The sequence below is a fragment of the Acomys minous genome (genome assembly GCF_964271855.1).
Source record: "Acomys minous genome assembly, chromosome: 5".
Lineage (NCBI taxonomy): Eukaryota > Metazoa > Chordata > Mammalia > Rodentia > Muridae > Acomys > Acomys minous.
This window is the reverse complement of record NC_140494.1, coordinates 17,260,097-17,274,609: the sequence shown is the minus strand read 5'-3', so window position 1 is coordinate 17,274,609 and position 14,513 is coordinate 17,260,097. Positions and strand designations below refer to the sequence as shown.

General features: G+C 38.6%; 1 protein-coding gene across 4 annotated transcripts in view; it reads right to left on the bottom strand.

Moving 5' to 3' along the window:
- STAM (signal transducing adaptor molecule) overlaps positions 1 to 14,513 on the bottom strand; it is a 53,724-nt gene that overhangs the window by 21,199 nt on the left and 18,012 nt on the right. For 3 of the 4 annotated variants that reach the window (XM_084781807.1, XM_084781805.1, XM_084781808.1), the window contains exons 3-5: positions 4,342 to 4,417; positions 4,161 to 4,256; positions 2,038 to 2,184 (exon numbers count right to left, since the gene is read on the bottom strand). In XM_084781807.1, the coding sequence (XP_084637933.1) occupies positions 2,038 to 2,184; positions 4,161 to 4,256; positions 4,342 to 4,417 (319 nt within the window). Of the gene's footprint in view, positions 1 to 2,037; positions 2,185 to 4,160; positions 4,257 to 4,341; positions 4,418 to 10,400; positions 10,457 to 14,513 lie in introns of all 4 variants that reach the window. The other variant, XM_084781806.1, reaches the window with a different exon arrangement.

Sequence of the window (14,513 nt, the reverse complement as noted above, 5' to 3'; positions counted from 1 at the left end):
AGGAGGGAGAGGGTATAACGCAGGGAGGGTGGAATCGGGAAGTGACAAAGGAGGGGCTACAATCAGATGTAAAGTGAGAAAATTAAAAATAAATAAAACTATATATTTACAGAAATCTTTATGTTTTCAGAAGTTGTTGCTAAGTCTGCTTTGATTAAAAAGCTAGGTAGATTAAAAACTAGAAGGACTTCAGTAGCTAGGTAGCTTTAAACTTTAGAGGAGACTTCAGTTGAACCTACATCATGTTTTTCATTCACCACATCTTTACAGTTTACAATGACAAGGTTTTTAGAAATAATATAACAATCACAATTCTATCTCATATTTTCCTTTCTATGCAATTAGCACGATGTTAATAATTAAAATAAAAAGAGTTTTCCATGCATTAGTATGAAATATCTTTAGTTATCTACATCAGAAATAATTTGAACAAAAGAATAATGTAATTTCTATATCATTCAACAATAAATGCGCCTGTCAGTATCTATTACTTTTTGCCCATGAAGCCTGATCTACACAGAAGTGCATCTAGTGAAAGCTATGAGAAAGCGACACGAGTATGTATTGTAAAAATTATTCTGTCTGTGGTGTCCAGCCATTCTCAGAATCAGTTCCCTTACATGTAAAACAAAGGGACTATATTAGGGGACCCCTGAAGTTGTTCCCATAACTATCTAAATAGACTCTAGACTGATGAAGAAGGCTCCATGTCAAACACATCACTATTGTTTCCTTCTCTTAAAATGTCAATTCCCTATGGAGTGAGAAAGGCTGTGCTCCTGAGCAGTGCTTCTCAGTGTGTGTGCACGGTAGAAAGCATCTGGGGTCTTGTTAAGTGAAGACAATAAGCTCACAGGTATAGAAAATGCAATTCTACAAAGTCCACTCTGTATTTCTCTTCAATGTATATAACTCTTTGACAGTTTCTGTTGCCAAAGAATTTATAGTAAATTGGACTGTTCTGCATAAAATCTATCATTAATTTCAAATGCTCAAAACTACTAATAAAACCTAGCTACTAATCAGGAATGACTATTAAGATGTATCACCATAAACTTAGTTTTAAGAACTATTTTTTCCCAAACAAAAAGAAAATAATCCACTCGCTTCCTTTCTCTCTTAGCTCCTTCTCAGTCTTCACACGTAAAGAACACTCAAAACGGAACTGCCTTGGGAAGAAAATCTAGATAGCCCTAGACAAAAGCATACAATTTAATGACTCCCTAAAGTGGCCAGTGGTCAGAAGGTAAGCTCCTCACAGAGGGATGTTTCATTCATAGCTTCACATGACTTGCTAGAATGTCCAAGCCACAGAGCAGGAAAGAGAATAGACTAAATTACTGTGCACTCAGTCACCCTACAGCAGCTAAACACCTTACAGATGGCTGCCTAGAATAGAAAGACAGAGAAAAGATGGCCCTGGACTTTTTTCTATATGACACAAATCAGAAACTCACTGCATTTCACAGACAGTTGTGTGTGCAACAGAAGCCAACCCTGCAGCCAGTCACATCTTTTACAGAGAAAGCTGAAGACTCAGGCTCTATCTAGCTTTTTTTATTTTTAAAATCATCTATTTGCTTTATTTGCCAGTGACCTCTTATATCTCTTCCCTTGAAAGAACAGTATTCATACATTTCTCAATAAAAAGATACCCTAAGTTTAAGCTATCATTCTTCTAGACCAAATAACAGCATTAACAGCTTGTTACAAACAAGACTGTCCATCGTTACCTGATCCAACGTACTTTTGTTATAGTAAAACTAAATAAAGAATTTAAATTACAAAACATTAAAGCAATTCCTTTCTGAAGGAGAGGTAGTGAGACAGGAGAGCTTTAGCACACCAGTATTCTACCACAAAGAAGTTTGGTTTTGTTTTTTTGAATCTACAAATAAAATAATGTTATTAGCTAACCACTCTACAGCAGTAAAAACTAATTATTTATAATTTTTAAATTATAAATTTAAAAAAATTAAAAATGCATAACTGTTAGAGAAGAAAAACTAAACTGTAACACACAACTTCACAAAATACCTGAGAGCCAATGGCTGGGAATGTAACACCTTGTTCCTTAAGGTTCTTAATCATTGCCGATATGAGACTAAGCTGTGGATCATTCTTAAATTCGTCTGTCCATTCCACCATAAGAGCCTTCAATTTTTCACATACTTTAGGGTGACCCTAAGGAACAGTGGGGGAGGGGGAAATAAAAGATAAAGTACCAGTTTTCTGATAGTTAAAATATTAAACACTCTAAAGTATTACAAATCTCTCAAAATCACATATTGTCCCTTTTAAATATAAAATTAAATATATACATTTTGTCTGTATACATATTTCTTTTCTATATAATAAACTATACAAGTATAAGGAAATACAGTTAGCATCTATAAATCAATGTTACTTTCATACCATGAAAAAGACAAATGAAAGATACTATTACCTATATCTCACTTAAAACTGAAACATTAAAAGAGTAATAACTTATTTTGGAGATCAGAATGAGAGAACTTTTTAGTGTAATGTACAACCCACATGCTTTATACACCAGCATGAAAAAGAAAAATAACTTATTTTGCATTGCTGTTTATATTGGGGGGAAAAAAGCTGCCAAAAAAGAAAAAAATTACATGGATCCTTTCTCCCTAACTCATTCCTTCTGGTTTTTCTGCCCGTGTTTCCCCAGGACTCTTAACTAGGGTCTGTGGGAGTACATGACATGCTAATCATCTAAGGAGCTTCTGCTGTTCCAAAGAGGACCTTCCCCTTGAGGAAAAAGCTAAAAGTATCTTCAGTCATCTCTCCACAGGTTTCTGTTTTTGAAAACAGCTGTTTATAGTACTATGTAACTTTTTTTTCTGTATCTTAATTAAAATTACAGAAAATATGATTCAGTCAGTCACTCCTTTTATTGGATGTTTACAACATTATAAGGCATGTTCATTCATTAGTTAAAAACAAACAAATGTGATTCATTGAAACAGAGAAGAGAATCATGGTTGAACCCTATAACATTTTTATTTCCTTTCAGATTTCTGTACATGTTTTTCCCCACTAAAACTCTGAAGCACTCATATACTTCAAAATTGCCCAAGGTATTTCCCCATTTAACATTAAAACCCTTTTTTTGATATACAATACTAAATACTTTAAGCCAGAAGTAATTACTTATAGAATGCGAAATTTTTTACTATTTTTAGATTCCTTGAATTATGCACAGAATTTTTTTCTGACATGAAATTCAGTAGGTAATATTAGAGTTCCAAGCTCCCCTGCTTTCTTGTCCAGACAGAAACACACAAACACCTGGATGCCTGTATGACTAGAGGCTGTGTGTGTCCCTCTATAGATGTGAAACTAAGCCAGGCCTTGGTTAAACTCTTGGCTGAAACACTAAAGATCAAACATGTGGGTAAACACACAGAATCCAGTCCTGGCCTTGAGCAGCTTCTTCAAGTGTAGTCCTCATGTAATTCTCTAACGCAACCACCTTCATTATAGACGCATCTGAAGAGACTGTCTCTTTTCTACATGGCCATCACGAGGACACTGCAGTCCTCAGTATCTGAGTGACACGTGACAGTTCTGATACCCATGAAACTGAATGTTTCTTAGTTTGGAATCACAGCTGGCCAGGCTTGGCTTGGGGCAGTCCTTAATAAATGTCTTTGCCACAACCTTAAAGGTAAGTCCATCTCCAGGTCTGGCCCAACAGAAGAGTAATGCAGTAGGCACACCATGTCACAGTGTGTAAGATGAAGACTCAACGGGACCTTAAATTCTGGCAGTTTTCTCTGAAGGATTCTACATTAGGGAAATATATTTATGGGTACAAAAATGGTACCAAAAATGCCAGAGTAGATTGGTATTATTTCATTAAATATAGAGATTTGTTTTCTTATCAGATGAAAAGATAGAAATCCTAACCTATTTTAATGTGGCTTGTAAAAGAAGCAGCAACACTAAAATTTATGTGGATTTGTAGTCTTTTCAAGGAACTATACTTCTTACTTACAATCTAGGAAGACACACACACACACACACACACACACACACACACACACACACGCTCTCTTTGGAATTTAAAATGGAAAGAACTTAACAATAAAATACACAAGGAAAGAAGACATCCTTGGTTTCTGCATATTGTTTCTTACCTTATTTAATACGTTGCTTACTTCACTAGCAAAATCTCTTGAACATACTTCTAAGTGAAAAATTTTGCCACAGTTTGATACACACGCTCCTAGAAGCTATAAGGATAAAGTGAGAAATTAAAAGGGTTCAATGCTGAAAGACAGTTAAGTGGTGCTGCACACTTACAACAAAGTTACTTACAGTTAAAGCCTGCATAGCAACATGGGGGTCTTTATGGTTCACTCTTCTCATAATAGAGCGAAGACAGTCTTTAGGTCTAAAAAATGAGAACTTTAATAATTAGTAATGTGTCTAGTTCCTGCAACTTAGTGTACAAAAGGGAAAATATTGTACGAGAATTTGATTGTTGACATCTAGCTCTGTTAAAATTTTCCAAAGGTAACAAGTTCTCTTGCTTAGTAAATAAACATGGATGAGGCATTTCAAGCTAATTCTGCATTAAAAACAGTGGGTAAAATGGAAGGCTAAGACATTTCAAATCATAGCAAAATAAATGCAGCAAGATTTATATTCTGCTATAAACAATTACAAAACTAGAAAATACATATGGACTATGTATTGAAAGATGTGGCCCCATGGCTTTGGTAGTGACAGCAGCTCCCTCTGGTCCTGATCCAAGTAGACCCAGCTTGACCTGCTCCACACAACTGTGAGCAAGGGAAAATATCCTCCTTTCTACCACAGATAGAATTCTGACTAAAAATGGGCAAGCTTGGATGCAGACAGAGTCAATGGACAAAGACAGGGTAAGCAAGTCCTCAATAGTTCCTGCCTCACAAATAGGTTTGTTAGATATATTGGGCCAGAAGGCTGAAAATGATGCTCCAGCGTTATAAAGAGTTTTCGGTGACTATTCAGGTAGCAAACTGTCTTTGTCATCTTCTCATTTGGAAAGCGACTAAAACCTGCACTCCCGGGATACTCAGGTAATCAAATTTATTCCTTCTCAAGTCTTTGATGGAGTTGAAGACCAGGTTGCTTAGTTTTACAATAAACTTAGTTGTTTAGGGGTTAAGATGTTTTTAGGTCTAGATAGATGTTTTAAGTTCATAATGACAAGATGTGATTGAGATTGATTTACATTCAGAATTTTAGATGCACCAAGATAGGAAAGATGTTTTCTTCAAGGCTGTCAAATACAAATAGCCAGAACACTAAGAATGTAACATTTATATAATTCCTGATTGTGTCATGGTTCTTCTTGCTATAGGTAGTTTATTGTACATATGTATAATAATATAAATGTATATGTAAAAAAATATTTAATTAAAAGTAGACAGGTCCAAAGAGATGCAACAGGAATTGGCGGAGTAATGCATCAGGCAAGGACACTCACTGCAGCCTACATATTATTACAGTAGTGCAGCAGAGAAAGAGCTTGACAAAAGGCATAACTCACCTATGAGAAGCACTGAGTGAAAGGAACCTCAGTAGATATGGTGTACGAAACAACATTGCAGCTACTTCTATCTGGGCTAAGAGGCCAATCTTCTGCTCAAAGCTGCCGAAAATAACTGTGTCATAAGCTTAGTGGCCTACCCAAAAAGAATTTTAGGCTAACTACGAGATACCAGAGACAGAAATCACCAGCCATCCTAACCAGCATCTTAATTCTACGAACTTTTATTATGTACAGTAGTTCTGGTTATGTAAAGCAAGTAAGGACAGAGCTGGCCTTTGTTATCTGTTCCAGAAGTGCTGGGGACTAAGCCCAGGACTTTCTTAAGGTAGGAAGCACTCTATCACTAAGATACAACTCTAGCCTGCATTTGTATTTATGTTCTAGTCTATATTTCTCTGCCTCAAGTTTTCTCTCAATCCATTATTCTAAATCACATATAACTACTTTAAATTAAACAGATATGCCTGTAGGCCATAGACACAGTGTCTAACATGTCCTAAGTTTGACCCTCATCGTTGCAAATTAATTAATATATATTGAGGTGTTTGGGAATACTAGACCAGGCAGTAATGAAAAATAATTCATAAAAAGGAAATAAGTCAAATAAGCCACGAGTTTGTCTCAAACTTCTACCTCCAGATACTTTTCAAATTTTAGTGCACTAAACACAGTTTTTAGCTTTATAGGACAAGGACAATGATTCTACAAATAGTGTTTCATTGAATCCATCAGAATTTATTAACCAGGAAGCCTAAGAAATCTAGAAATCATAGGGTGGAATAGAAGGTATGACATAAAAAGAAGCCCAGAATTTGAGAGATGACTTAGTCCACAGAGTACCTGCCACATGTGCATGAAGACCCAAGCTCAAGACCCAGCCAACGGAGAAAAAATGGTGAATTCAGTTCAATAAGGACCCTGTCTTAGAAAATAAGGTAGAAAATGACCAGAGAAGATAGCTGACATCAGTCTCTGGCCTCCACATGCATGCACACACAAGCACATCATGTACAGGTGCACACATACATACCAAACACACACAAACTATGAAATTTAAAGACTTAATAAACTAGAACGTGAGCTTCTTCACTCTGCCTCTACCATGATGGACTGAAACTTATATAGTTCTGAACGAAGATAAATCCTTCCTCTCCTAAGTTAGCTCCCCTACCCCACCCCACCCTGAGACAAGGTTTCTCTCTGTGTAGCCTTGGCTCTCCTGGCCTCACTTTGTAGACCAAACTGGCCTTGAACTCACAGAGATCCTCCTGCCTCTGCCTCCCCCAGTGCTGGGATTACAAGAGTGAGCAACCACACCCGCCTTAACTGAAAGCTGGCAGCAGAGAAGAGGGATTGCTGCAGTGAGTTTTCCTGATGATGTCATTCAGAAGTCTCCAGAACAAATCTGTGGGAGACATCTGAAAGGCTAGGAGGGAGATATATGCTAAGGAGACAGAGTAAGTTGTAATCAATGTAAAAGCACTGTTGTACACAGAGCTCAGTGGGAAGCTCAGAGTGCTAACAGAACGGACAGTACAGGCTGTGCTCGAGAGGCTTCAGACGACTACTATGCACTCCACAGGGTATTGCATCACAGGCCATCTGTGTTACATTCTGGCAAAGAGCTCACCTACATTTAGTCTAGTCCTGAGGCTTTTGTGGAAGGCTGAACTTCAAAGGGGTGGAGTAATTAATCTGCTTGAAGATATTTCAGGGCCACCACTGAGGCTGTAGCATGATTACTGCTACTTGCTTTTAGCCAAATTTACACAGAACAACAGTGGAAATCACAACAGAAAAGCCTGGAAAGTTTGCCATTGGTTCAGAAAGGAAATGTGGGTAAATAAAAAACATGATTGCTGAAGAGATTAAAACCATTTAAAAATAAAACAAATACTCTACATGAGTACAGTAGAAAAGATACTTAAAGGACTCTGAAGAAAGTCTTCTCATACCCTACATTTGACTGTTCTAAGAGCTCTAGGGCATCCTGCTCACAGAGGGTAGCCCAGGACACCCCACCACACATCCAGACCCTCTACACCTGTGGTCCAAGGGGATCTAATGGCGCAAGCTGGGAGAAGGCCTTGGTACTGTTCACATGGTGCTGCTTTGCAGACACACAAAGTCTGAGATTTACGTGGTCATTAAAGCCTTCCTTCAGATTTCAAAGAAATGCTTGGGAAGCCAGGGAAAGGGTCAAGATCCCCACAGCAGCCAAGGCTGTGATTTGTGAATCTGGGACAGTAGAAGTTGAATGGCAGCAATGCAGAGCCTAGAAGTCAGAGATGCGAGGAATGAGGAATGAATGTCAAAGTAAGCCACAGGCAGTAAGTGGAGTCAACCCCAAGAGAAGGGCCATGTGGGCAGCAATGCAAAGGCCATGGGTGGGGCTTACCTCCCATGGGAGAAGATGCTTGCTGGTTATACATCTGACACAGGATTAGTAACCAGAGTATACAAGAAATTTTAAACACTAACCACCAAGAGAACAAACATGCTGATTTAAAATGGGGTATAGAAATAAACAAAGAATTCTCAAGAGAAGAAATACATATGACTACTAAACACTTCATGTATTTTATTATCCTTAGCAATGAAGGAAATGCAGATTATAACTACCTTAAATTCTTTTCTACTCTGGTCATAATGGCCATCAAGAATAATGGCAACAAATGCTTGTGAAGCACAGAGTATCCTTTTACACTGTTGGTAGAAATGTAAAATAGTGCAGCAACTTTGGAAAACAACCCGGAGGGTCCTCAGTAAACTAGAAACAAAGTTACCATGGCTTATCTATACCACTCCTGGACAACATACACCCAAAGAAATCTATGCACTGTTACAGAGACACTTGCACATCCACATTCATTACTGCCTTGTTGTCAAGCACAGGCATCAGCCTAGATGCCCACCAATTGGTAGATAGGAAAATGTTGTAATACACACAATGAAATTCTATCCACCTGTAAAGAAAAAATTAAACTGAATTTTCCAGGAATATGGATGAAACTGGGGGAAGGAGTAATACTGAATAAGGTAATTCAAGCCCTGGACAGATGTCTCTTTCATAAAGGATCCTACCTTCAACTCTAGTTTTCATGTTTAACTTGGAGTACCTGTGGAAGCCATGAAACTAGAAAGAGGTCAGGTTAGGGACACAAAAAGGAACTTAGGGAGGAGGACTGTAGAACACTGTTAAAAATGAAAGTACAGAGAGGAGTTAATAGAGGTAGAAAGGTTTAAAGGAGGAAGAAGATGGAGAAAACAGGGGGACAGGAACAAATAAAAACATATAGGGGTATGAAAAGACCATATGAAAATACAATCTTCTAACCCAGCTAAAGTATTTTTTAAAGTTTGAAAGGAGATAACCTGTATGGCAAGACACTAATAAAAAGTCCTACTGCTACATGTGGGAAATCTCACATGTAGTTGGTCAGTGAGGCCCCAAAACAATACAGTCTCCTGTCTTCTCACCTGGCTGCCCTCCAGAAGAGAACTTATTGTTTAAGACATTCTACATCTTGGTAGCAAGGTAAGAGAAATCAAGCTAAGCTGGAAATCTCCCCGCTTGCTAGCTTTCAAATTCCAGGAGGGGCTACACAGGCTACTGGGCAAAGAAAGAAATCACCAATAATCTTACTCAGCAGTGAACGCCATAAACTACAACGCTAATCCATCAGGCAAAATGTGCCCACATGTGCAATAACAGCACAACTGTTCTGTGGGTTGACTGGATCTGAGGCCCACTCCACAGAAGAGAACTCAAGCCTTGAGAAGTCATAGGCTCTATGAGAGAAATTACTACTGATGCTAATTTAAGCTAAATAGACATAATGTGAAACTGCCTTATAAATATCTGTATTATACCCTTAGACAAAGGCTACTCTCAACCTTTTTGAGAAGCCTATCTTTCCAGTGAAGAGCAGTGAATGCAGAGACTCAAGATGCTGAGAATAAGTAACAGATGAGATTTCAGCCCTTTAGCAATTCATTTCTCATCTTCTAGTCACGAATAAAATCACAAACTCACAGAAGATATGTTTACTTGCATTGGACCTGTATAAGACAAGCCCTCTCAACATTCAGTTGTGAATGGACGAGAGAATCATGGAACTATGCCCCTTATTACTCAACTGCAGGCTACTGATCAGACGCTGGTAGAGTTACTGTCTTCAATTGTGTACCCACTGGTGACCGACCAGGCTCTTATGGATAGTTCTGATCTCATGGTCACACAGCACTGTTCAAACAAAATAAGACGACAAAGCACTGTGTGGGGATGTAGATTATATAAGTGTATGAAATTATCAAAGAACAAATTTAAGGAATGAAAAATGGAGGGGGGGTAAAGTTTTGTCTTTAAGTAATCAAGCCAATTCAAAAATGTTATGGGGACAGAAGAGAATAGGAAAAACAGAAGTGATATGAAGAGGGGATGGGAAGGGAGAAGGGAGGGGCACAGAAGGGGAGGGAGGAAGGAGGGGTAAATTTCAAAATACCTTAAGCAAAAATTTTATATTTATCGAAGAATGAGAGAGAGAGAGAGAGAGAGAGAGAGAGAGAGAGAGAGAGAGAGAGGGTTAAATGAAGTTATGCCACTTGAGCTAATGATGTTTTTCCTAAGAACCATGGACCACCTAACAAAACCCCACTAGCCAGCATGAGAAACCTATTCTGAGTTGTTGTTCAGGGAAGTTCAAGAGACTCCTAAAACAATATAGGACACCATAGTTGCTCTTGATTGCCTCCCAGAGGTTGAAGCTAAGTCCCTGTTATTGAAGATACCATATACTTCGGACACCAGACCTGGAAGATTCAATCTGGATCTTACCTAAAAACGTTCTCCTTGAGGAATAGCTTTCACAGTATTAGAAAGTTCATAGCAAACTGCAAGAGAGGAAAGCAATCAATAGTTCTAACCAGCTGGGGTGTTTATGAACCACACCAGTAACCAGTATGGCAAGATACCCTAAAGGTGCAACAGTGGCATTCATGAATGGAAACCAAAACCCCTCTAATTGGATATGTCTCACTCAAATGGAAAACCATGCTTATTACTGGAAACCTGGCCAATTATCGCTGGTAATGAACGAGATGATGGGTCTTAGGAGAACCCACTATCACTACTTTCCTAGCCCAGCATAATTCCTAACTGCATTCTAAACAGTTACTTTATACATACAAATAAGTACAGCTCTCCTTTCCCATCAAAGCTCTCTGCAGCAAAGACAGACCATCAAAGAAAACTACAACTGGTCAAAATGCAGAGAATAACTGGCCATGGGTTCCCCAGCCCCAACTAATCGGTCCAACTCATGTACCCAAGGCTCAGGGAATCTTGAGGAAGAGAAGGAAAAAAGATTGTTTAAAAAAAAAAAAATCAGAGGACCAGGACATCTGGTATATGGCTATATCTCTTAGAAAAGGAAGCTACTTACACTAATACCTAAACAATATGATTGCCTAAACAAGACCAAACAATGAAAGCACCAACACGCATGCTAATGTGGAAGGAGAAAATTTCACATGGCCTAACTCCCAGACAGACCAGCAACTGAGGCATGCTACATAGGGAAGAATTAATCTTCCCCAGGGAAAAGCTCCTTAACTGGTTATCCAATAACAAGTGGTCAACCCTACAGTCATATACATACAAGCAACACTAAAAGGAGTAAGCAGGGTGTGTGTGTGTGTGTGTGTGTGTGTGTGTGTGTGTGTGTGTGTGTGTGTGTATAACAACAAAACCAAAGAAAAAGAGACCATAATTACGCTTTTAATCCCAGCCCTCAGGAGGCAAAGGCAGGCGGATCTCTGTGAGTTCGAGGCCAGCCTGGTCTACGAAGCGAGTCTAGGACAGCCAAGGCTACACAGAGAAACCCTGTCTCCAAAAACAAACAAAAAAAGAAAGAAAGAAAGAAAACAGTAAGGCAGGAACATGATGAGAGGAGCTGAAAGAAGGGGAAGGCTGAAAAGGATAAATTAAGAATAGAAAGCAATGGGAAGACTAGTACTACCAAGCTTTACTAATTACAAAGCTTTACTAATTAAATCCATAAGTAACACACACATAGCAGACATATTATCAGGGAGACTAAAGAGAAAAATATATATCCAAATAGATATTGTAATGTACTACACAAAGGTAGTATTTCAAATAGAAAGAAATCAAATAGGACTATTCAGTAAATGGTACTGTGGTATTTGGAAACAGTTAATTACACTATCAGGATTGTTGATGCTGAGTAAACAAAAATAAAGTTGGAATAAATTTTTTCAGTGTTTAATAACTACCAAATCAGACCAAAGACCTCAATGTAAAAGATGAAATAATATAGTGACTAAAGATGGTGTGGTGAATTCTTACACACATAAGAACACACACCAGTTCCTGGGCATTTACTTGATAAATTAAATAAACTTTCCAAGAATTAATATTTTTATTTCTCACAAAATATCAGATAAAATGATTATCATAAATCTTTTAATTTTGTTTCAGAAATGTTAAGATTCCCTTTCTAGCTAAATATATAATTGGCCAAATAAAGAATGCTATCATGAAATCTGGCACGATGATGGTGCACGGCGGAGGCGGAGACAGGGGCGGAGGCGGAGGTGGGGCAGAGGCAGGCAGAGGAAGAGGCAGAGGCAGAGGCAGGCAGCTCTCAGTAAGAGCTACAAAGCAATTCCAGGAAGCTAAGACTACACAGAGAAACCCCGAGGGGGAAGAGGGAGGAAAGGGGAGAACGACGGCACACTTTCCAGCTTTTCATAACTAAAGTAAAACAATTAGTTAACAACAACAAACAACGCCAATTAATTGAGAATCAATTATATGACTTCAACTAATATGGATAATCAATACTGTGCTGGCCAGTTTTTACATCAAGTTTACACAATCTAGAGTCATTTGGGAAGAGAGAACCTCATATGAGGAACTATCTCCACCAAATTGGTGTAGGCAAGTCTGTGGTACATTTTCTTTTTTTTTTTTTTTTTTTTTTTTTGGTTTTTGGAGACAGGGCTTCTCTGTGTAGCCCTGGGTGTCCTGGACTATTGTTATAGACCAGGCTGGCCTTGAACTCACAGAGATCCACCTGGCTTTGCCTCCAGTGCTGGGATTAAAGGCATATACCACCAACCCCGGCTACATTTTCTTAACTAACGACTGTGGCGGTTTGAATAGGATTGGCCCCCATAGACTCATGTGCTTGAAGGCTTGGCCCACTGCGTGTAGTACTATTAGATGTGGCCTTGGAGTAGGTTTGACTTTGATGGAGAAGGTGTGCCACTAGAGGGTAGGCTTTGAGTTTACTTCCTGAGGCCTGTCAATCCAAATATAGAGCTCTCTGCTGCTTCTCCAGCACCATGTCGTTCTGCATGTGGCCATGTTTCCCCTACGACAATAAAGCACTAAACCAATGAAACTGTAAAGCAACTCCAATTAAATGTTTTCCTTTATAAGAGCTGCTGTGGGGAGGGGGTGGGTGGGTGGGTATGGCGCTGGAGAGATGGCTCAGCAGTTAAGAGCATCAGCTGCTCTCCCAGAAGACGTGTGTTCAATTACCAGCACCTACATGGTTGTTCACAAGTGTATGTAACTTCTTTTCCAGGGGATCCTACACCCTCATAAACATATAAGCAGACAAAAGACCAAAGTACACAAAAATAAATGCATTATTTTTGTGCACACCTTTAATCCCAGCACTTGGGAGGCAGAGGCAGGTGGAGGGCGCCTGGTCTACAGAGTGAGTTCCAGGACAGTCAAAGCTACACAGAGAAACCCTGTCTTACAAAGACAAACAAAAACAAGAGTTGCTGTGGCCATGATGTCTCCTCATAGCAATAGTAATCCTAAGACAAGGATTAATGTGTGAGGGCCCAGCTTCCTGTGGGTAGGGCCATCCCTGGGCAGGTGGTCCTAGATAATCTAAGAAAGCAGGCTGAGCGAGTCATAGAAAGCAGGCCAATAAGCCACACTCCTCCGAGGCATCTGCCTCAATTCTTCCTTGTTAGAATTTCTGCCCTGACTTCCTTCAGTGGTCGACTGTAATGTAGAATTGTGAGCAAAATAAACCCAACCCTCTGAGGTCTGCTTTTGGTCACTGTGTTTTATCAGAGCAATAGAAATCCTAATTAAGACAAATACCTACCCTCACATCTATTACATGAACAACTAATAAAATTAACACATAAAAGGAACTCTTCTGAAACTTCTCTTGATTTCTAAACAAACAGAGGCTGCTCAGGTCATCACATGGCCCTGCTGGCATTCTTCATGACTGACTCATACATTGGAGCTACACACTAAAAATCATGTGAGTGTCTTGAGAAATCTGAAGTATTTTTCAAAACATCAAGTCTTAAGTTTAATATAATAAAATAGTTTTGTTTATTTTTATAAAAATCACATAACCTATCGAAGCAAATAGGGAGTACATGAGTAGTTTTCCAAGACTGATACAGTTACTTAAAATTATATTTATTAATAGTAATTGGACACTGGTAGATACTCTGTTTATCACCAAAATAGATGTTAAATTAGAAAATGTTTTTAATTAGTCCAATACTAATAGACATTAAAAAAAATACATTTCTAAGATTGACTGTCTATATTAGGGGATTATGTACTATACACAGAGTAGCACTGATACAACAGTGTATATAATATGCTTACTGTATATGAATGGGGAACTTACATTCATATCTGTGCAAAGATATAAAGAAAATGTAAAGTGTTTTTTACTTATAGGAGGTTTAAGAAACAGGAATAGGAGTAACATCTGTCAATTTTCCTCTTATAGGCAGATATAGATTTAACAATCCCAGCACTAGAGGCTGATAGAGCAGGACATGTGCTGTCCTCCTCTGGCTTCTGCACATGACCAGGTCTACACCCCACACAAGAACCTACAAATTGTCCCTATAATGTTAATCCTTTGGATAT